The sequence below is a fragment of the Medicago truncatula genome, chromosome 7, assembly GCF_003473485.1.
Source record: "Medicago truncatula cultivar Jemalong A17 chromosome 7, MtrunA17r5.0-ANR, whole genome shotgun sequence".
NCBI classification, from domain to species: domain Eukaryota; kingdom Viridiplantae; phylum Streptophyta; class Magnoliopsida; order Fabales; family Fabaceae; genus Medicago; species Medicago truncatula.
Window position 1 is genome coordinate 47833380 of NC_053048.1, and position 25304 is coordinate 47858683.

Below are 25304 nucleotides of genomic sequence, written 5' to 3' on the forward strand. Positions count from 1 at the left end.
CTGGCCATCATATGATTATGGGGTCCGTTATAGGTACAGTCATCACAATTTATCAAAATATCAACCTTCCTCTTACATGAGGGTAGTAATTATTGTTAATTGCTTCTTCTTTTTGTGCTTTCCCACTTGACACTTGTGGTTCTAATTCCTCTAATTCATAGCATAGCCCCCTTTGCTATGAAATGATCTTGCAAACATTTTTCAACGGACACGAGAATTTTAGGTGGAATCTTAATTTTCTTTGAAAGTAAGTAAGTAGTCTTTAACTATTGTATTTCTTTTTTCTTTATTAAAAAGGGGTTTTCCGTACAAAGAAAGAAAAAACAAAGCAAAATTATACCTATTGTTCATCTCCTTTCACATGTGCATTTTAATATCGAGAAAATTTATATAAACATGTCATATATGTTCATCTCCTTTCTCATATAATTTATTTTTTAAATCTAAATTCTCAAATTCAAAAACTTAAAAACTAAAGTATCTTATTTTTTTGCAAAAATGTCTTCATTCAGCAGAAATCGTTATACTTTACGAATCAAAAACAATAAATCATTTATCTCCTATGTGAGACGTGATGAATGGATATGAATGTTGTTCATCTCTAATTGTGCAACAAAATTTATGGTTCGTGCAACCACAAATTATAACATAAAGGACTACAATGCAACAAAAAGATAACTTAAATTGCTAACATTGCAAACAATATGTATCATAAATGACCATTTAAAAAATTAATAAAACTTAAGGATCAATCCAAAATAAAAAGTTAACTTAAAGAACCGCATGTTTAATTTTGTCAAAAAAAACCTCAAAAAGTGCAACTGTGCAAGCTCCATGGGCAAACAAAGCCTAGAGAAATACAATCAAGGGAAAATCATAAGGGATGCCAATCATAAATTCAAAGTAAAAAGACTTGATTAAAATTATGGGTCTCGTTAATGAGTGTCTTCGGAACATTCTTTAAGCATTCTAAATTTAACAATTATTCTTTTAAAAAGTCAACTATTATAATTTCTAATGCATTGAATACACAATTTTTTTTATCAAAAACTTATCATGAAGCCTCTGGTGTGAGTTCACATTTTCCATCCTCTTTTGCACGCCCATAAGTATGTTTTCGTGACCACACTTATTTTTGACGATGTTATTGAACTCTTCTTTGTTGAACTCATAAGCATCCACATGAACATGCTAGAAATTTTTTGTCGACGGCGCAATGATGACACTGTTCACGTCAAAGTAAATGAAATTGACAAGAGTAATAACAATTGACTTATCATAAGCTGAATAGGGTTATAACGACTAGACTCCTACTTGACGGTGCAATGATGACTTTGTTCATGCACAAGCACAATTTATTGCGTCACATAATTTCATTTCTAAGAGATCAACCCATATGACATATGACATTTGTTTACACCTAAAAATAATTGTTCTTTTAATTGAATTCGACAAGTAGGTGATTACAACAATCAAACGGAGAAGCCCCTCAACTGAGTGAAGGATAGGCGATGCCAGAACATTCGAGCGAGGGAGCTAATTCTTTCTCAATGCCACTAACTAAAAACGTGTGTCGTTGGAGTTTCAAAACTGAGTCATAGATGTGGTGGGACTGAATACAATTTGCTACTCTCGACGCCAAAGCGCTCCGAGGAATGAGTCAACGGATATTATTAGTGAGAGGAGAAAGAAGGTGAACGTGGGACTCCATGCATGAATCCCACTCACATGGAGTTATCTTGCACACATGCGAAAATTAGCAGAATAGGAATTACATATTGTAGGTTACAACATTGAGCTAATAAGCAATAGTTTCTCTATAAATACTATGTTCATACATTGCAATTAACACATTCAATCAATCAAACAAGCTTATTTTCAAAATTTCTACCATTATCTTATGCTTTTATTTACGCATTTCTTAGTGTAGCTCAAAAACAAGTATAACAGCTGAATGTTACTATAATATGTCTAAAAGTCAAAAAAGAAACAAGCTTAATTAATAAGCTACTATTCTTGGGAATCTTGGTTTGGAGGAGAATGTTGTGATCTATTATTCCTTAAAAAAATGATGTATTACAACCAAATTTTAGATCAATTAATTTTAGTTGATTCAACTTTTTTATATATATAGAAGCAAACACGTCTTTGATTAGAAGTGTCAAAGTTACAAGAATAACATAACATTTTATTATACATGATAAAATGATAAGCTTATTATTTTTTTGGTTACACGGCTAACAATTACAACAAAAAGAAAAACAACAAAACTAAAAAGAAAACGGAAGTAACGCCATAAGAAAAGCGTCCCTACTTCATCCATTTGTAGGAAAGGGAGAATGGTCTCTGGAGGGCTGGTGTGAATTGTAAAAGCCACTTCATTCGAAGCTCCAAGCTTGGCCAGGCAATCGGCGCACTGATTACCTTCTCGTAAAGAGTGGTGAAAAGAGTAGTTTCTCGAATTGAGAAGATCTTTGATATTCTGAATAAGGACAACATAAACATGGAACTGATTTAACTCTTCCTTAATCAAGTTGACAGTGAGAAGGGAATCCGAATAGCAAGCCACTTCCTCGTAATTTAAGTTAATAACTAAGCTGAGGCCTTGATATAGAGCTGAAAGCTCAGCAAACAGAATGTCCTAGGAGTGATTAATATGCCCCGAGAAAGCAGAAATAAAGCTGCCAGTATGGTTCCTGAGGACACCGCCATAACCTGTTCTGATAGGGTCGCCATTGCAGCTGCCATCGACGTTTAGGATTGTGCATTGGAAGTTGCTGTTATTCCATCGAATAAATCTGTCCAGCATAGGAGCAGAAGGGGCGCTGTTGTAAACCGAATTGATGGTTACCCTCAGACTGTCAATGTTGCTGCAAAGTTGGGCTAATGGTAAAGTTTCATTGCCTAGACACATGAGATTGCGTTGTCTCCAAATCCACCATGGGCCGGATAGGAAGAGGATCGAACGAGAAGATGAGGCACCCTCTTGTAACCATATCTGCACCGAATTGGTTGAGAAGAATTGTTGGGTGATGAAGTCGATTTTTTTCCAAACCACCATAGAGTAGCGACAGTCCCGTAACAAAGAATCGTGGTGATGATTTAGATGATAGCAACAAAGAACATTATCCACCATTCACCATGCCTAAAAAGATGACTGATTTTAAGTGGATCTTAGGAGCCAGATTTGATACCAAAGATGAGTTCAAGGAAGCAATTACCAACTATGCTATCTACAATGCAAGACTAAAATGATTTGTTTGAGACTTTTGAAACTTAAAGAACCACTTTGAGAAAAACGAAAAACTTAAAGGACCTTTAGATGCATTTGACCTACTTATTTTAGAAAACATTTCTCAATTTATCACGCCTTCGACAAATCATAACTTAAGTCTTTGAAAAATCCAATTTGGCATACTTTAAAAGAAGATTATGAAAGTAATTTAAATTTGAACATTATTTATACAATGTGATTGGTCTACATTATTTATACAAAACGATTACCACCTCAAATGTTGTTTATCACGAAGTCTTTCGTACTGTATCTTGATAATTAAAGTTCAACCCAGTTATTATGTAGACTACCATGTTTTTTTTTTGTTGCTATCATTGTCGTACAAATGAACACGTTTTTAAATTTTTATATGATATCTATTAACTACATATGTTTACATTGTTGGGACTTATTCGTTCAACTTCTACTCGACCGCACGGGTTAAGAGTCTAGTAATAATATTATAAATGAAGTACATATCTGCTAGCAAAACCCTGTCCTAGCCCTTCATATTTTAACCTGTAGACACTTTTGGAGCCAAAACTCTATAATTTTAAAATGCCAAAACGACATCATTGCCCTTAAGCTGATAAGATCGACGGTGCACACTGCTCAAAGTTCTCAGTACCATTTCTTCCCACACGCTTCCTCTCTGTCTCTTTCACAAGCATTGTGACATTGTGATTGGTCAATGTCACCAATGTCACCCAACTCTATGTCACCCAAGTGCTACTCCTCTGCATGTTTAAAAAAAAACACGTTTCCTCTCTACCTTTTATTCTTTTCTTCCTTTCTACTTCTACTCAATTGTCTGCCACACTCAATTGATTTTTGCAATAATAACCTGAAGCCAAAAGCTTTAGCTTTTAGGGGTTTATTCATTCATCTCTGCCGCCGCAATACATCAATGGTTTCCGAGAAGAAACTGGCGAACCCAATGAGGGAGATTAAGGTTCAGAAGCTCGTCCTCAACATCTCCGTCGGTGAGAGTGGAGATCGTCTCACCAGGGCTGCCAAGGTTTTCACCCCTCTTCTCACGGGATCTGTTTTTTTTTTTTTTTTAATTCATTTTTATATATTTTTTGTGTTGTATTTTGAAAAATATATAAAAATGAATCTGTTTGTTGCCATCAATGATTTTGGTGATAAAGATATCACTTCTACTTCAGGATCTGCATGTGCATATAATATAATCTATGAAACACTAACATAGACACAAAATATTAATGCGGACACATATCAACACGATTAATAACTCGAGAATAATTTATTTGATGTGTATTGGTAAAAGTAACCATTAGAGGACTTTTATTAGGTTGCATTTTGAAACACTATATGGTTTAATTTATATTTGTAATGGCCTTTACTGTTGTAATAGTTGATTTTCTTATATAAAAATTCATTTTTGCCGCATTGATTAATGATAATGTGAAGCCTGGATACGAGATACGATACGGATACGATACTGCACTGATACGTCGATACGGGAAAATTTCAAAAATCAAGATACGATACGGCTGGGATACGTTAATAAAAAAATTATATAATTAAATGTATAATATAATTATAACTTTTTTTTTAATATGCAAATATATTAACAAACACAAGAAATTAGACTCGTAGCACATTAACATAAATATAAATAATATTGACGATTAAAAGAGTGGTGATTAGTCAATTACATACGCAAAATATACCAAAATGAGCACCATCAGTGTTATACATCAACGCTATACTATATCCAAAAGGAACATTGTTAGTGCTATATTATATCGATCCAAAAAAGAAGCACTATATCCAAAGTTGAAAGAAGGCGACCATTTTGGAAGAAAAAGTTGAAACCCTAATTTTTTAGAAAGGGGAAGATGAAATTGTTTTTGTGGTGTGGTGTGGTGTGGGTCGTACTGGCACCAAAGAAAGATAAAGAAAATGTATATATATATATATATATATATATATTATAGTAATATCATGTTTTTATTCTTATGTTTTTTTTTCTTATTTTTCACAAAAAAAAACACAGAAATCAAAATAATATAAAAAAAACACAAGTATCTGTGCGTATCAGGATGTATCGGAAAATTATTTTCTTAAAAAATAAAATTTAATATTTGGATACTCTCCCGATACGTATCGGGAAGTGTCGGGCAGGTATCGGTGCATGATACGCAGGGGATACGATACGTCATCCATTTTGAAGTATTGGAGCTTCACAGATGATACATAATATTCTAGAATAATTTATTTTTCAAATTTCTTGATTTGATTGTAGTCAAATATATTGATTAATAGTCTATAACAGACCCGCACGATAGCACGGATCAAGAGTCCAGTTGTTAACTAAAACTAAAAGTTGCTTAAAAAATAATAAAAACTAACGGTAAATATTAAAATTACAACAACGATATCATATTTTTTGTTTTTTCAAACACGTTAAATACATGGAAATGGATCACGGTCTGCCATCTCTCATGCGCACAATCCAACGGCTGAAACTAAGAGGAAAAAAGTAAGTGGTCTAGAGAGAAGTGCTTCCTTGTCATAAATTCATGAAAATTGCTTTTGACATATGTTATAAAGCTGAGAAACACCAGTAAAAGACGAAAAATGCTCCATCGACTGTTAACTACCGAAATAATGAACCGGCTGCAGTTAACTCTCGAAATTCTTTCGGCAGTTAACTGCCGATGAAAAAAAGAAAAAAAAACCTCGGCACTTAACTCGGATCTCAAAACTACAAATTTTGCATAGTATGAAGATGTTTGGTTTCAATTTTCAATTCTCTTTTATTGTTTTCGGTTTATTTATTTATTCTCTACACTTTTTAGTCATTTTTTTTATACACATGATATTTTCATTATAACTTCCATTTGCTGCAATACCATCTGCTAAATTTTTGCTGCAAGTATATTTGATAAACTAATGAAATTTGTAGTTTTTTTTTTTCTTTCTTTTTTCGTCGGCAGTTAACTGTCGAAGGAACTTCGGTAGTTAACTGCAGCCGGTTCATTATTTCGGTAGTTGACTGTCGATGGGGCATTTTCGTTTTTTATTGGTGTTTCTCAGCCTTATAACATGTATCAAAAGCAATTCTCTAATTTCATTTTAAACACTTTCAAGGTTTCAAGGTTTTGTGCTTTTCTTCATCCCGTGTTATCTACTTTACCAAAAACACTACTGAATCAAACTCACTCAATTAACCTTCTATCAAAACCACCTCCAAAATTCCACAAAACTGCACATTTTTTCAAGAACTCTTTAAATCCCTCTTTCTCTAACCATTCAATCATCGTGGATACTAACAACAGTAAAAAGCTGAGAGAAAAAGTGATGCACATTTTGTAATATCTCCTCTTTTTCACTGAGCAACAATAACAGAAGGAAGTTGGACAGATTTTGTAATCACCGTCGACACCGCCCTCGACCTTTCACTGCTCCTAAATACATCAATTCTCTCAATGTCATTACCAATGAAGATTTTAAAATTCTTCTGTTTCATTAATCTTCTCTCTAACTTCATCTTATCATCATCTTTAGCAGTTGATCCTTATTCACAAGCACTCCTAAGTCTAAAATCTGAGTTTATAGATGATAATAATAGCTTGCATGACTGGGTTGTGCCCTTTGGAGCAAACTTAATTGAAAGTGGAAGCTCCTATGCATGCTCTTGGTCTGGGATCAAGTGTAACAATAACTCAATTGTAACTTCCATAGACCTTTCCATGAAGAAACTAGGTGGTGTACTATCAGGTAACCAATTCAGTGTGTTCACAGAGGTTAATAATTTCAACATGAGTTATAATCTCTTCTCTGGGAAACTTCCACCAGAAATTTTCAACATCACAGGCTTGAAAAGCTTAGATATAAGCAGAAACAATTTTTCCGGTCAGTTCCCAAAAGGAATTTCTAAACTAAAAAATTTGGTTGTACTTGATGCCATTAGCAACAGCTTTTCAGGTCAATTACCTGCTGAATTTTCAGAATTGGAAAATCTTAAGATTCTCAACCTAGTTGAAAATTCCTTCAGTGGAAGCATTCCATTTGAATATGGTTCTTTCAGAAACCTTGAGTTTCTTCTTCTAGCTGAAAATTCTCTCACAGGAAGTATACCACCAGAACTTGGTAACCTCAAAACAGTGACTCACATGGAAATTGGCTCCAATTCTTACCAGGGTTTCATTCCTCCTCAACTAGGTAACATGAGCCAACTTCAGTATCTTGACATTGCAGGTGCAAATCTATATGGTCCTATTCCAAAGGAACTTTCAAATCTCACCAATTTGCAATCACTTTTTCTGTTCCTAAACCAGCTAACAGGATTAATACCAAATGAGTTCAGCAAATTTAAAAAACTCACATATTTAGATCTCTCTGAAAATTTCCTTTCAGGGTCCATTCCTGAAAGCTTTTCAGAGCTAAAAAGCTTAAGATTTTTTTGTCTTATGACCAATAACATGAGTGGCACTGTTCCAGAAGCCATTGCAGAACTACCATCCTTAGAATCTCTTCTCATTTGGGACAATCAATTCTCTGGATCACTCCCAAAGAGTTTAGGCAAAAACTCCAAACTCAAGTGGGTGGATGTCTCCACAAACAACTTCAGTGGTAGCATACCGTCAGATGTTTGTCTTAGTGGAGTGCTATTTAAGCTTATCCTGTTTTCAAACAAATTCACAGGTAGTCTTTTTTCGATCTCGAAATGTTCTTCCCTTGTCCGTCTTTGCATAGAAGATAATTCATTCTCAGGAGAGATTCCTTTAAAATTCAGCCATCTTCCTCATATTGCATATGTTGATTTGTCAAAGAACAATTTTGTTGGTGGGATTCCTTTAGATATTTCTCTAGCTACTCGATTGGAGTATTTCAATGTCTCTTATAATATGAAATTAGGAGGAAATATCCCTTCACAAATTTGGTCTATGCCGCAAGTTCAAAATTTCTCAGCTTCTTCTTGTGGTCTTTTAGGCAATCTTCCTTCATTTGAGTCTTGCAAATCAATTTCAACAATTGATCTAGGTAGAAACAACTTGTATGGAACAATCCCAAAAAGTGTTTCGAAATGTCATGCTCTTGTGGCAATCAAATTATCCGAAAATAATTTGACAGGTCAAATACCTGAGGAGCTTGCAAATATCCATATTCTTGAAATTGTAGATTTATCTAATAATAAGTTCAATGGCCTCATACCTGAAAAGTTTAGTAGTTCATCAAGTTTACTACTTCTCAATGTGTCTTTCAACAATATCTCTGGTTCAACACCAAAGGGAAAGTCATTCACATTAATGGACAGTAGTGCATTTGTTGGAAATTCAGAGCTCTGTGGAGTACCATTCAGACCATGTATTAAGTCAGTAGGCTTATTAGGCAGCATCGGAATTTGGAAGATTACACATACTGTGTTACTCTCTGCAGGGTTGCTAATAAACCTTCTGATATTAGGTTTTGGAATACTTCATTTCTGAAAGGGATTCAAGAGTCGAAAGAAAATGCTCATCTCCAATTACAACTAATCAGGAAACAGGTATGACAAAAATTTGTGCAGTGTCAGTAAGAGTTAAGTGATATTTCATCAAGTATTTTGTTCCCAATCTTAACTTATATGAAAATGAGTAAGATTAAGAGGTGCATGAGAGGTACATGGCTTTATGCAAACCACTAATAAATCCCAGCAGTGCATAATTACATGCCTTAGGGTGCATTTGAATAAACAGTTTAATTATGTGTTTATTAAATAAGTATTTATGATATAAGCACATAGGTATAAGCTACTTTTACAGTCAAGAGGTAATGTAGTAAAATTGTTTTTGCTGTAAGCTATTTTAGTAACTGATCATGAACAGCTAGTTAATATAAGTTGGACATGTCGTAATTTATTTTTGTAAGTCTCTCAAATGTGTACACATCCACTTAAGTCATAAGATAGTCTCAAATAACCTTGTGCAAAAACCCACCCATGATCCTTACAAACAGCACTGTATCGACACTAATTTTAGATTTATTTTTAATGGCAGAACACAATGAAGCAATGAAAGAGGAACTTCTAAGAGAAGATTGCAATGGTAATAAAGTGGCTTCTGATAGTACAATGCAAGAGATTAAACTGGTTCTTGAGGTTGCTATGCTTTGCACTAAAAGCAGATCATCCGATCGACCATCCGTGAAAGATCCTGATGCGTATGAATAAGTATTTTAATGTTATAGTTTGTAATTTTAATGATAAGTCATATGTTATTATGCATGTAATTAATGAAATGGTGGTTGAGGAAACTGTCCTCACATCTTCGTAGGAATGTAGTTATTTGTCTATAGGTAGTTATTTGTGTATGCTATTTAAGAAATAATTCTGAAATGAAATTCTAGTCTTCCTCTAATTTCTTAGAATAGATATTCCTTATCGTATATTTGAGAAACAACACGTTACAAATATACAACCTAAAATCAATTAAGTTTCTTAATAAGGTGTTCTCAAAATAGATGTCTCAGTTTATTTCAAAATAGATGTGTCATAAGCATTTATCTCAAAAACTGTTGCTTAGAATGTTTTTTTCATCGTTTTCTATTCAAATCTATGAAAATTGGAAACAAAGTTAAAATTATCAAGAGTCCTACATCAAATGAGATATGACATGAAAATGTATGTTGTAAATTGGAGACATCTATCACCTTACAAGCCAGTTTCGTAGGGCTAAATCTAAATCAACCCAAATTTTAAGGTATCAGAGCTGGTTGTTGATAGCTCGGAAAGGGCTACGGCTACCTATGAAGGGGCTGACAGGAAAGGATGAGTGAAATGCTGTAGAGTGAAGCCATTGGGATGTTGACTCTCAACTCAAGGGCAGTCCTATGATAGAAACTTTGGTCTTGTAGGGTGCCGAAATCCCTTATTGAGTAGTAGTATAGTATGGGATGCTCGGTAAAGTATTTAAGTGGTTTGGTTCTTCCCTGTCGATAGCTAGCTTTTAGGTGAGGGTTCTCCAAGTTCTTAGATACCTACCAACTGGTATTAGAGCTTATCTAAGACCTGTTGAGCCACCCACACACCAGATGTCTAGTCCTTAATGTGAGGGGATGCACTGAGAGTCCTACATTGGATTGGAGGAATATGGCCAAAAATGTGTTTATAAATGGGAGGTGTCTCTAACTTACAAGCCAGTTTTATAGGGTTGAGTTTGGCTGAACCCAAATTTTAAGAAAAACACAGGACAATTTTGTAATTAAAAGTAAAAACAGAACAATTTTGTAGTTTTTCTCGTTCCCTTTTTCTTTCATGCTCCCTGTGCCCTTTTGTTTGGCTTTTTTTTTTAAATGTTGTTATAAAGAGACAAATGTAATTTCACAAAGCATGGATTGGCATACTACATTGGAAAATATAGTAATGATAAAATGTCAAACCTCTCGAGGTATTGGCTCATCTTTGGTCTTTTTTCAGAATCTGGATCAACATCTCAACTCAAAGCAGTTAAAAGGGATCGTTTCAGAGCACTTGTTGATGGCCTAGTCTCAATCATGGGGTCCACCACCTCTTCTGAGCGCCTACAACCCAAATTGTATCAAGAAAAGTCTAACAAGTCAAAACTGTAGTAATAATAGGAAGAAAATTATTAATAAAAGGAGCTTGTGTACTACTGGTGTTTCTTGTTAAATAAATAAACATTATGGTAATTTTGGAAAATGCATTTTAAAAATAGATTGATTTTTTTTTTTTTAAATTATGAAAAGTTTCAAAATATTGTTCTCAGTGTTTCGAAAATGCATTCTCTTTAGTTACCTTTCAACTTCTCTCTAATACAATTTAAAAGGAAAATCTATAACCAAATGTCATGCCAGAAAGCTACATACAAGGTAAAAATTGAAAGTGTTGTTTGATAGAAAGTAAAAAGAGCAGAAAAAAGAGCAGCAAACTGGAGAAAATACAACGAAAGAAAACGTGACACGATTTTAAAAGACCAAAACATGCTTCGGCATTGAAGAAAACGTGTCACGATGGCAAAATCGTGACACGATTTGAGGAAACCCTAATTCAGTTGTTTGCGATTCAAAGAAAAACGTGTCACAATTTACTTAAAACGTGCCACGATTTTAGGCGAATTTATGTGCCTATTTAAGCTGAAGTCTATTCCAAAGACAAGAGTTACGATTTTGAGGAGCAAAGTGCGATTTTGAGACTACAAGACGACGAGAAGGGCGATTTCTTCAGTCTTTTACCAGTTCATGTATGTATTGATTCCTCTAATGATTATGTTATTTGTAAACACCATTATGAGTAGCTTAATCCATTAGAGGTTAGGTCTGAGATGATTCCTTGTAACCCTAATTGAAACACGTTGCTATGAAACTCTATTTATTGTGAATGACAATCTAGTTTTTATTCAATTCAATTGTTCTTAATGCTTTTTATATCCCAATCAAATATAACATGATTTAGTTAGAACGAATGACTACTGACCTTAGCTTTCGACTTAAACCTAATTGAATTGTTCTAATAAACATGATTAGTCTAGGAATGGATAATCCTTTATTAGTGATATTAGGTTAACGTGCTTAAACCTTCAACGGTTATTAGACCACCTAAGGAATTAAGGGTTGTAACCCTAGAAGAGGGTTCTAACTCAAGGGATTGATTAGGACTATTTTGTTAACTATCGTAGAACTAGTGAATCATTCACAATAATAGGTGCGGTATACCAATTAGGGGAATATCGATGATTCAAAAGACCTAAACTCATCTCTATCTTATTCTTAAAACCAATCTTTAATTTATGTTATTTTTATGCAAACAAACCAATCAACTGCCTAGTGGCAAATCAAAAGAACTTTTATACATCCTAACTTATAACGTAGTTGAATTATTGAGATTAAAACCAGTCCTTGTGGGAACGATATTTTTACTACTTCGATAGTATTTGGTACACTTGCCAAAATTCTATCATTCCTCATTACTTGTGGGGAGAAGCAGCTGCTACTGCAGCATATCTCATCAATAGAAGCCCCCATAAAGAAGCTGCAAGACAAAACACCAGAAGAAACATGGTGTGGAGTAAAACCAAGTGTTCAACATCTCAAGATTTTTGGCTCATTGTGTTTCAAACATGGACCTGATCAACTGAGAAGAAAACTAGATGATAAATCTCAGGTAATGATTATGGTGGGATATCACTCAACTGGTGCCTACAAACTATATGATCCAAATAATAAGAAAATAGTGTTCAACAAAGATGTGAAGTTTGATGAAACAAAATGCTAGAACTGGAAAGACAAGGCATCAAATGAGTTTGACAGTCACCTCTATCTATCTGATTCAGAGATAGAAGAAGTTAAGACTGAAGAACAAGAAGAAATTGTTGAGGATACAAATGAAGGAGGTGCATGAGTTACTAATAGGCCAACAAGGAATACTCAACCACCATGCAGGTTGAGAGATTATGAGAGGTTTCCTGATCAAGCAGTCACAAATGAAGGTGATTTTGTGCAGCTGGCAATGCTTGCTGAAGTTAAACTAATGTCTTTTGAGGAAACTCTCAAACAAAATCATTGGAAGAAAGCAATGATCGAAGAACTAGACTCTATAGAGAAGAATGATACTTCGAGATTAGTTCAACTACCTACTAATAAGAAATGTATATTGATGTCAAGTGGGTTTTGAAAACAAAACTGAAGCCAGATGGTCAAGTTGCAAAATACAAGGCTAGATTAGTTGCAAGAGGATTCCTACAGAAGTATGGTCAAGATTACGATGAAGTTAGGAATGGCTGAAGCATCTAACTGAATGAATTAAGGAGGTGTATTGGTTAAGTAATTCATTTTAGTTAGAATTAGTTTTATCTTTGCTTAATATTGTTTAGATACTTGCATGAGAAGTAACTAACTCAAGTTACTTGTATGTGAAGTAATGAGTTTGCTAGGAGTTTTGTTTCAAGTTTATTACATCACTTGATGTATAAATACATCATAGCTATTGTAAATAAGTATTCCAATTCATTGAAGAAAATTACACAAGTTTTTTTATTCATATGAGTCTTTCTCTCTCAAAACCATAGAAACCTTAATCTCATCTTCTTCAATTGAACACAGTTTTAAGTGTTGGTTTCATTCAATCTTTATACGTTGTTCCATCAAGCTGCTGGTCGGCTATAATCGACCGGATCTCTTTCTGTAATTGCTTCAAGAAACAATACGCCAAAACTATAAACATCACTCTTTTCATTTAACAAGCTAGAATTGGCATATTCTGGAGCTACATATCTGTAAAAATGCAGCAAAAGCATACAACAGATTTAATTTCTATAAAATTAAAACTGAAGAACGAAAGGTCAACTTTGTCAGATTTTAATGAATGTCGACTATGATATAGTTGAACAGAAATTCAGAGGTGACAATTAATCATAATTTTTTTTGCTCGGTCCTTGCTTTCATCTAGACAAACAGAATTGATGAGTAGACCACCAACATAGTCCTGACATTCTCAAATAGGTCTATGAGATTATGAATATTTTAAAAAGGCCTCTGACTCTATTAAACTGTCAAGTTATTCCTCATATTTATCCACTTACCATCAATTTAGCCCCTAGCATATTCTTTGAAGGACTAATATGAGTAAAATTTGACAGAGTTAGAGAGCTTTTATAAATATTCATAAAGGAACCTATTTGAGAACATCCTACAAAGCAAAGCAAAGGACTAATTAGGTGGTTTACTCCAAAATTGATGTACTACAGAGCCTCATATCTTAAAAATGCAATGCAAGCATGAAACTAAGAAGCTAATTACAGAAGGCTACGACTTCTCTGCATATAATAATAGTTTAATGAATAAAAAAAACCAATGATGTTAATTTTGGTGTGTAAATGAATAAATGCAATGGTTTTGGCAGAAATATTCCAGATTGTTAAAAGGAAAAATATAGTACTTAATATGGATATATTGTAATTATGACTAGACTGTGAATAATTATATACTTTCTTAATTTGCAATATGGAAAAAATGCACGTCACCGTGTCTAATGAAATAAGAATTTCTAAAGAAACTAAATCTTAAAAAGGAAACAAATTCTAAATGTGGAACATGAAGCTTACCCGAAAGTACCCGGCACCAAGTAACTTAGCAAGCCCAAAGTCAGAAATTTTAGCATTAAAGCTATCATCAATTAGAATATTGCTCGAATTAATATCTCGATGTACAACTTTTGGCTCAATCGCCTCGTGCAAGTAAGCCAACCTTACAAGATACAATAATCAATCAAATTAATCATAGATAAAAAGGAAACTCATTCAACAAAATAAACTCTGGAAACTAGTTAAAAAACGAGCATACGCTTTGGCTGTTCCCAGCCCCAGAAGAATTTTCATCCAAGCTTCCCAAGTAAGATAGCCATGCTGCCGCATTGCTCCGTGAAGCCATTGCTCTAAATTCCAATTGTTAACATACTCGTAAATCAATAACCTGGAATTGGTAGCAAGTTCAATATAAATGAAATCTACAAATAATACAAACCATTACTGATAGATTAGTAAGCAAATGCAATTGTGATATTGATATAAATCCATGTTATTCACCAATGCTAGAAAGACATAAAGACTTGATTTTTCAAGCATTTTAATAGATTTTTAAGATGAACAGAATGATAATGCAACCATTAAACAAATTGTAAGCTTTTATGGATGTAAAATTATAGTCAAACACATACATAAATTTGATTTGGTTCATATTCATTGACTATCATCACGACAGCAAAAATGCATTCCATCGATGCCAGTTCATTGAAGTATGAGCACAACATCTTCCAATCCTTTTGTTCTAATTATCATTCATGAATATGAACAAAATAAACATACTTCAATGACCTTTGATTAAATCAAATTGAAACATGAGATATGAAATATTAATGAATGACCAAACCTCTTTAATTTTTCGTAATTTCGTTTAATTTATTTTAATTTATTCATGAATATAAACAAAATGAACACACTTCAATTGTATTCATCTTCCAATCCTTTTAGAGCATCCATGGAAAAACTAATGGGGGAGATACATGGATAGTATTGTGTGTCATTCCGTGTGAGAATGTATAGATTTTCTTCTTTTTATTTTTAACAAATATGAACCTTTGATTAAATTTGATGGTATATTTTTCATGGTCCATCGGTGAGGGACTTCATTGAACCCTCACCCTAGAATCCACCGTTTATTTAATGTTTTTTTTCTTCATATTTTTTTAAAATGGTCTATGTTTTCGTTTCCTTTACTTTTTTTGTTAGAAATAATCTAATTAAAATAGTTAATAAAAATTCTATCGATATCCCTTTTATTTGAATTGGTCACATATCCAAACTTTATTTTTTTATATTTTTTTTTGACTGACAAACTTTGTTGAATAACCAATTAAAAATCGAAAGTATTGGAATCTTGTCCGAAAAGGTGTTTTGAGCCTTTAAATTGTAGGGTCGATTAGAAATTAAAACGTGTTGGAATCTTGCCAATTAGAGCTGCACAATCTAAAAAGGCTATGGTACACTAATATGAAAGTAATGTCTTTTGATCTTTTTTAGTTATTAACCCTTGAAGTTACCTTATTCTCTTCTTCACACAATCTATTTTATAGTAGTTTTTTTTTTTTTTTTTTGTCTATACTTCAAAATGGATGACGCATCGTATTTTCTGCGTATCATGCCCTGATACCTGCCCGATACTTCTCGATACGTATCAGGAGAGTATCCGAAGATTAAATTTTATTTTTTTTAAAAATAATTATCTGATATTTCCGATACGAATCATAAGGGTATCCAATAATTATCCTGCATCGATATCTGCTCCGATATTTCCCAATTAATGTTAATTAAAATAACTTAACTCTTGAGTACTAATTTGTTCTTTTTTGGATATAGTGTTTCTTTTTTGGATTGATATAGTATAGCACTAACAATGTTCCTTTTAGATATAGTATAACACTGATGATACTCTTTTTGGGATATATTGTGTATATAATTGACTAATCATCACTCTCTTAATCGTTAATATTATTTATATTTATGTTGATGTGCTACGAGCCTATGACTGATTTCTTTTGTTTTTTAGTATATTTGCATATTAAAAAAAAATGGTTATAGTTATATTGTCCATTTAATTGTATAATTTTTTTATTAACGTATCCCAACCATATCATATATTGATTTTTGAAATTATTTTGTATCGGCATATCAGTGCAGTATCGTATCCGTATCGTATCTCGTATCCGGGCTGCATATCTATAATTGTAGCATGGTTTTAAAACTCGGCTCGACTTGGCCGGTTGAATCAAGAACCGGTGGATAGACTGGGTCAAGCAACCAATGAGATCGGCCATATAATTGACCCAGTAAGAATCGAAGAAACCGGTGTGAACCGGTAAAACTAGGTAACCCGGACGGTCTTCGAGTCGGACCGATCGGACTCCTTTTTTTTTCTTCTTCTTAAATTTGTGAATATTTGACCAGGTCGGTTTAATACTGTTTAATGCTAAGTACTTGAGGAGAAAAATGAATTTAAAATATTTTCGAAAGAACATGCTACTGTTATGTTTAGAAAATATTATTATTACATATTATAGGTAAGGTGTTTCAATTTATTTGCAAATTAAGTGTTTTCTAACATTTTAGAGTAATTTTAATTTTTAAATATCTAACATTTTATAGGGATAGTTAACCTTCAAATATGAAATCACCTAATTCAATGTAAATATAAGTTTTTTTTAGATGCCGGGTTATATGATCGAGTCATTTGATTCAATCATGCGGTTCGACCAATAACTCAGTAGTTCGATCAATGATTCGGTGATTCGATACCTTTACCGAGTCGATCATCGAACCAAATTTTAAAACTATGAACTGTAGACTATTTTATCAAGTAAGATACTTTTCTTGCTGTGATTATCTCAATCTTCTCATTATTTAATCACAAGACATCTCACCAAACTTTGTGAACTTTTTTACCAGCTACATTTTTGCTATCTTGCACACATGGTTCATTATTCTTCTTGTGTACCTATCATTGTCATGGTTTGGTACGCTTGGCCCAGTTGTGTACTACCTATCTTGCGCACAAGACATATAGTTTTGCTTTCTGACTATGTTCATACCCTAAAAATCATTTTCTATAATAAAACAAATTCAACTCCTTGATTTTTCAAACATTTTTAAAAATTCTTCCTTCTTCACAAATTAAGTTGATTATGCTTATTTAAAAAAAATGAAATTGTTTAATTGTATTTGCTATATATAATCATCCAAGAAAAGTACTAATTCAAAGATCAAATTAAGTCGGTCTTCAAGGACCAAGGTGACCACAATATTGTCCAAAAAGTACTAGTAAGTGAAGAGGGGCCAATATGAAAATTGCTGCTGACACATTTGATAAGGCTGAGAAACACTGGTAAAATATCAAAATACCTCCTCTGCAGTTAACTGTCGAGGAATTCATAAACCGGTTGCAGTTAACTACCGAGGAAAACTTTCATTCGATAGTTAACTGCCGAGAAAACTTCAAACCTTTATTTATTTTATTTTTACAAAATCCTTAAATTTTCATTATTTAATATTTATTGATTTTAATACTATTTAATTCATTGTGATTCTATGAGGAAACATAATCAACACTCTTTTGATGTCTTGGATTACATTAAAGAATTAAACAAGAAAGTTATGATTTTTCTTTTCTAAAAAGAAGCAACAATAAAAGCACTATAATAGTGTAATGAAATCAAAATTTAACTCAAAGAAATAATACTCGATTTTATCAATCAAGACTGTATATTTTTGCTGATTTAAATCATTAATTAAAAATTAATTAAATCATATACAAATAAAAACATGAACCATATTTGAACATATTAAAAAAATTATTTTAATATTATTTACTAAAGTCATAATTGATTTTTTTTTTTGCAATAATCATAATTATTTCTCTTGATTCCATCCATGTCAACGTGCATATATAGAGGAAATAAATGGATTATTAAGAGAAGTCAAAGCCAAGTTATTCTAAAAGGATTTCTATGAAAAAGAATGGAAGAAAAATGATAAATCTTGAACGATCATACAGATAAGCTGGAAAACAATATCTCATGAAATAAATTGTTAGCTAAATGATAAGTCAAGAAAATATTAATGGCTTGCTCAAAAATAAATAAATATTAGTGACACCTTGATAAAAAGATTAAGACAATAACCTCGAATAAATTAATGCATAAATAGTTTCAAAAGGGAATCCCAAAGCAAATATCAATAAGCACTGACAATGAAAACCTTCATCCAGCTATAGCAACACCACCACAACTCACCGTCCACTTCCCTTATTCATGCGAACCCCTGCCATAATCATCAAAACCTCCATTTAAACCACCATACTTCAACAATCCAGCCAACACCATCTTTACAACCATGCAACTATAAACGAAAAATAAAGAAAGTAGACTAATTAGAGAAAACAAGGAGGAAAAATCAAATTCAACCTTTTAAAATTTCAATCAAACTCTTCATGTTGCTTTCCACAGAGGAAGAATAATCTAATTCACCACTCATGACTAATTTGGGTGACATTGAAAATTCACTTTGTAACCCATAATTTAATTCACCCTTCATAACTACTTTGGATGAAATTTTAAATTCACAGCAACGATATGGTGATATGATTTTTGATAGGGAGAGATGATGGTGGTGAAGACATTTCAGATCTCAGTTTTGTTTTGGTGAGAGAAATAAAAAATAACAAGCAAAAGAGTAAAAAAAAAAAAACTTGAATTCCCGGTAGCCAAAAATAGAGCAGATACGTGGTCCAATACATGCGCGTGTGTTAAGAAGAGAGTGTCAGAGCGTTTGTTGGTATCAATTCTCTTTTAATTTTTATAGAAGCCATGATTTGGATGAGCATTTAAACTTTTTCATAATAATAAAAAATTGCATAAATATTTTTTAAATTGAAATCTTATTGATTATTGAACTTATTTTTATCATAATCTTAAAAACTATGTTTGATGATATACTTGATCAAGCATATGAAGAAAGTACAATTATTGGATATAATTCTCTCCAACATCTATCTGCAACAACATGTGATTTTATCTGGTTTGCAATAGCCACCGTTATCATCCCCATATTTTACTCTACACGCATGGTCGCAAAATGCGTCTGTACCCGTACATTGTGGAAAATTAAAGCAATGTTCATCATTTGTCAGATCTTCTGCTCCTGTTGCAATTGACTCAAACATATTAGAAATGATACCTTCAATCATTTATTAATTATTTGCTTTTCAGATACAATGTTAAACCATTTTCTTGAAAACGTATTTCTAATAACTCAATTAAAAAAAACATGTATAAAACTAACTCATATCCTAAAATCAAAATATATTCATCGAAAAGGTAAAAAAAGTTGAGTAATCAAACTTATTTTTTACCTGCAGCCATTATTGATACGACACACATGATTATAAATGACATAAGGAGAGGATTGATCCGAGTCGTCATTCTACTTTGAAAGGTTGATAGGAAATGGCTTGCCATAAGGTATTTAAGATCATGGAGAAGTCATTTTAGTATAAAAACATTTAAGTGAATTTAATTTTTTGGTCAAAAGAATAATTAAATTAAATACTTTTTGACGATTTCACTATATAAAAATTTATTTTCAATGAATGGTACATATTATTTTTCCTACAAACCATTATATCTTATTTAATATGTTTAAAACTTGTTACAGATTTGATCAATTATTACTAAAAACAAGTGTGGTATGTGTCTACCGAATTTATTCTTAATTAAATTTTGGATATATATACGAATTCATTCTAATTAGAATCGTTGAAACAATGTATAAATCAAACCTACTTGAATTGGAAAGAAAAAAACTCTTGAATTAGCTATGATTTTTTATTTGCCTTCGGTGTTTGTTGTTGCAGTGACATATTAGTTTATAAATTACCTTGCACTCCAAAGCCTTTCGTTGCTTTTCACTCCCTAACAAATCATTTTCTACGGTCTAGAGATCAAGAATCATTCAAATTTTATGTCAAAATTCTTCAATAGAAAATTGAATCATAGCTCATAAAGAAAACTTCTTAAACCTTGCATAAGAGACTGTTTTTTTTTAAAAGAAAAATTTGAAGAAAAAAACAAATTTGAGCTAGAAAAATGTCAAAACAAATTACACGTACAATTGATTCTCGTGACTGTTAATATTTGTAAGTTCCATATTACGGTACAACTATGTTATTATCTTGACAATCATATTTATAAGCACTTATTTCAAAATTTTAAATACGACCTCATTGACATTTCATGTCATCTAAAAGTACTTTCAAAGAGTCAAACATATTAAAATCCGACATATATGTTTACACATAACACATTTATGATAATTTATAGAATCATCACGAGTAAGTGAAAAAATTTCAATAACGTTTCAAGTTAAGTTCACATATTTCTTTAATTCCCATCGTAATTCACTAAATTTTTAATATTTGTAATTTTTCTAACTCTTTTATTTCTAATAAGTTATTCGAGTGTTACACATTATAGGTGATAGTCTTGAGGTTTTAACATAGTGTGTCGGTCCTTATTTTCATATTATACTTTTTTACTCTAATTCTTTGGCGAAACAAAAGTACACAATTTTATAGTTTTCATAGTCAAACCTGCTCAACATGTGTAAAAATTCAAAACTCGTCTGAAAATATATAAATTACATAGACCGGCGTATAACATATACATATGAAGCGTATGTGAGTGATACCTTGATAAAAGATTAAGCCAATAACCTCGAATAAATTAATGCATAAATAGTTTCAAAAGGGAATCCCAAAACAAATATCAATAAGCATTATTGATTTCATCTACAAATAAAATATAAATATATATATATATATATATATATATATATATATATATATATATATATATATATATATATATGTGTGTGTGTGTGTGTGTGTGTGTGTTTGTATATCGTAATTTAAAAATTAAACTCTTACTTGTAATGAATTAATGCACAATTTAAGTAGTACTTTTTTATAATTTGGACGACAAATATTTTTAATTTCAAAACTCGAAGGATATACTTTATAAGTGTTCTAAAAAAAATATATGCAACACTTGATTATACCCTCTCATGTTAAATATTTGTAAATATGAAATGTTTAATGTGAAAAGAATATTAATGGTTACATTGTGATTTATATATACCCTATTAATAGTGTTCTAGAAAAAATATTGAGATTTATATATACTTAAAAGGTTAAACATATATTTTTCTCTTCATTTTATCATTCTCGAGGATATTAATTGTTACATTGTTCTTCGTTAAACCGCAAGTAAATTGATTTATAGGTATTTCTAAATAATTGTTGCGGGACAAAATTATTAATAGTCAACAGTCGAATGTCATTTTACAATTATTTTAATTTGGGGAATGCTATAGACAAACGCTTGGACACTCTCCTACAATCACACGCTCATTTGAAAGGCCACGTCACTGTTTATAAAATATCAGTTACCGGTTTACGGGCTAAACAAGTTGACTAGTTTGATTTTTAACACTTATTTTTTATTTTTTTAAAATTATTCATGTTTCAATCTTTTTTGACAGATCAAACAATAACAATGAAAACATTCATCCAGCTATAGCAACACCACCACAACTCACCGTCCACTTCCCTTATTCATGCGAACCCCTGCCATAATCATCAAAACCTCCATTTAAACCACAATACTTCAACAACCCAGCCAACACCATCTTTACAACCATGCAACTATAAACGAAAAATAAAGAAAGTAGACTAATTAGAGAAAACAAGGAGGAAAAATCAAATTCAACCTTTTAAAATTTCAATCAAACTCTTCATGTTGCTTTCCACAGAGGAAGAATAATCTAATTCACCACTCATGACTAATTTGGGTGACATTGAAAATTCACTTTGTAACCCATAATTTAATTCACCCTTCATAACTACTTTGGATGAAATTTTAAATTCACAGCAACGATATGGTGATATGATTTTTGATAGGGAGAGATGATGGTGGTGAAGACATTTCAGATCTCAGTTTTGTTTTGGTGAGAGAAATAAAAAATAACAAGCAAAAGAGTAAAAAAAAAAAAACTTGAATTCCCGGTAGCCAAAAATAGAGCAGATACGTGGTCCAATACATGCGCGTGTGTTAAGAAGAGAGTGTCAGAGCGTTTGTTGGTATCAATTCTCTTTTAATTTTTATAGAAGCCATGATTTGGATGAGCATTTAAACTTTTTCATAATAATAAAAAATTGCATAAATATTTTTTAAATTGAAATCTTATTGATTATTGAACTTATTTTTATCATAATCTTAAAAACTATGTTTGATGATATACTTGATCAAGCATATGAAGAAAGTACAATTATTGGATATAATTCTCTCCAACATCTATCTGCAACAACATGTGATTTTATCTGGTTTGCAATAGCCACCGTTATCATCCCCATATTTTACTCTACACGCATGGTCGCAAAATGCGTCTGTACCCGTACATTGTGGAAAATTAAAGCAATGTTCATCATTTGTCAGATCTTCTGCTCCTGTTGCAATTGACTCAAACATATTAGAAATGATACCTTCAATCATTTATTAATTATTTGCTTTTCGGATACAATGTTAAACCATTTTCTTGAAAACGTATTTCTAATAACTCAATTAAAAAAAACATGTATAAAACTAACTCATATCCTAAAATCAAAATATATTCATCGAAAAGGTAAAAAAAGTTGAGTAATCAAACTTATTTTTTACCTGCAGCCATTATTGATACGACACACATGATTATAAATGACATAAGGAGAGGATTGATCCGAGTCGTCATTCTACTTTGAAAGGTTGATAGGAAATGGCTTGCCATAAGGTATTTAAGATCATGGAGAAGTCATTTTAGTATAAAAACATTTAAGTGAATTTAATTTTTTGGTCAAAAGAATAATTAAATTAAATACTTTTTGACGATTTCACTATATAAAAATTTATTTTCAATGAATGGTACATATTATTTTTCCTACAAACCATTATATCTTATTTAATATGTTTAAAACTTGTTACAGATTTGATCAATTATTACTAAAAACAAGTGTGGTATGTGTCTACCGAATTTATTCTTAATTAAATTTTGGATATATATACGAATTCATTCTAATTAGAATCGTTGAAACAATGTATAAATCAAACCTACTTGAATTGGAAAGAAAAAAACTCTTGAATTAGCTATGATTTTTTATTTGCCTTCGGTGTTTGTTGTTGCAGTGACATATTAGTTTATAAATTACCTTGCACTCCAAAGCCTTTCGTTGCTTTTCACTCCCTAACAAATCATTTTCTACGGTCTAGAGATCAAGAATCATTCAAATTTTATGTCAAAATTCTTAATAGAAAATTGAATCATAGCTCATAAAGAAAACTTCTTAAACCTTGCATAAGAGACTGTTTTTTTTTAAAAGAAAAATTTGAAGAAAAAAACAAATTTGAGCTAGAAAAATGTCAAAACAAATTACACGTACAATTGATTCTCGTGACTGTTAATATTTGTAAGTTCCATATTACGGTACAACTATGTTATTATCCTGACAATCATATTTACAAGCACTTATTTCAAAATTTTAAATACGACCTCATTGACATTTCATGTCATCTAAAAGTACTTTCAAAGAGTAAACATATTAAAATCCGACATATATGTTTACACATAACACATTTATGATAATTTATAGAATCATCACGAGTAAGTGAAAAAATTTCAATAACGTTTCAAGTTAAGTTCACATATTTCTTTAATTCCCATCGTAATTCACTAAATTTTTAATATTTGTAATTTTTCTAACTCTTTTATTTCTAATAAGTTATTCGAGTGTTACAAATTATAGGTGATAGTCTTGAGGTTTTAACATAGTGTGTCGGTCCTTATTTTCATATTATACTTTTTTACTCTAATTCTTTGGCGAAACAAAAGTACACAATTTTATAGTTTTCATAGTCAAACCTGCTCAACATGTGTAAAAATTCAAAACTCGTCTGAAAATATATAAATTACATAGACCGGCGTATAACATATACATATGAAGCGTATGTGAGTGATACCTTGATAAAAGATTAAGCCAATAACCTCGAATAAATTAATGCATAAATAGTTTCAAAAGGGAATCCCAAAACAAATATCAATAAGCATTATTGATTTCATCTACAAATAAAATATAAATATATATATATATATATATATATATATATATATATATATATGTGTGTGTGTGTGTGTGTGTGTGTTTGTATATCGTAATTTAAAAATTAAACTCTTACTTGTAATGAATTAATGCACAATTTAAGTAGTACTTTTTTATAATTTGGACGACAAATATTTTTAATTTCAAAACTCGAAGGATATACTTTATAAGTGTTCTAAAAAAAATATATGCAACACTTGATTATACCCTCTCATGTTAAATATTTGTAAATATGAAATGTTTAATGTGAAAAGAATATTAATGGTTACATTGTGATTTATATATACCCTATTAATAGTGTTCTAGAAAAAATATTGAGATTTATATATACTTAAAAGGTTAAACATATATTTTTCTCTTCATTTTATCATTCTCGAGGATATTAATTGTTACATTGTTCTTCGTTAAACCGCAAGTAAATTGATTTATAGGTATTTCTAAATAATTGTTGCGGGACAAAATTATTAATAGTCAACAGTCGAATGTCATTTTACAATTATTTTAATTTGGGGAATGCTATAGACAAACGCTTGGACACTCTCCTACAAACACACGCTCATTTGAAAGGTCACGTCACTGTTTATAAAATATCAGTTACCGGTTTACGGGCTAAACAAGTTGACTAGTTTGATTTTTAACACTTATTTTTTATTTTTTTAAAATTATTCATGTTTCAATCTTTTTTGACAGATCAAACAATAACAATGAAAACATTCATCCAGCTATAGCAACACCACCACAACTCACCGTCCACTTCCCTTATTCATGC

At 31.6% G+C, this 25304-nt stretch overlaps 1 protein-coding gene, 1 long non-coding RNA gene and 1 pseudogene across 3 annotated transcripts; 1 reads left to right on the forward strand and 2 right to left on the reverse strand.

Annotated features, from left to right (window-relative positions):
- The first annotated feature begins 6324 nt into the window (after positions 1-6324).
- Positions 6325-9611, forward strand: LOC120576822 (leucine-rich repeat receptor-like protein kinase TDR). 2 transcript variants are annotated; one of them, XM_039827344.1, is made up of 3 exons: positions 6325-7024; positions 7232-8795; positions 9286-9611. In XM_039827344.1, exons 1-2 carry the CDS (start codon positions 6733-6735, stop codon positions 8734-8736), a joined length of 1797 nt encoding a protein of 598 aa, XP_039683278.1. In that variant the 5' UTR covers positions 6325-6732; the 3' UTR covers positions 8737-8795; positions 9286-9611. The 2 variants fall into 2 exon arrangements, with proteins under 2 accessions (XP_039683278.1, XP_039683277.1); XM_039827343.1 differs by having other exon boundaries at positions 6325-8795.
- A 1018-nt stretch (positions 9612-10629) lies between these two features.
- On the reverse strand, positions 10630-14655 carry LOC120577084 (probable receptor-like protein kinase At2g42960; annotated as a pseudogene).
- Positions 14656-18454: 3799 nt separating this feature from the next.
- LOC120577135 (uncharacterized) lies at positions 18455-19123 on the reverse strand. The gene is made up of 2 exons (XR_005643188.1): positions 18756-19123; positions 18455-18612 (listed from the first exon to the last, which is right to left on the reverse strand). It is a non-coding gene; the product is annotated as an uncharacterized lncRNA (long non-coding RNA).
- Positions 19124-25304: the final 6181 nt, after the last annotated feature.

What these genes read in the sequence shown, in the direction of transcription:
- LOC120576822 (XM_039827343.1), top strand. Translation starts at nt 6,733, where the DNA reads ATGTCATTACCAATGAAGATTTTAAAATTCTTCTGTTTCATTAATCTT.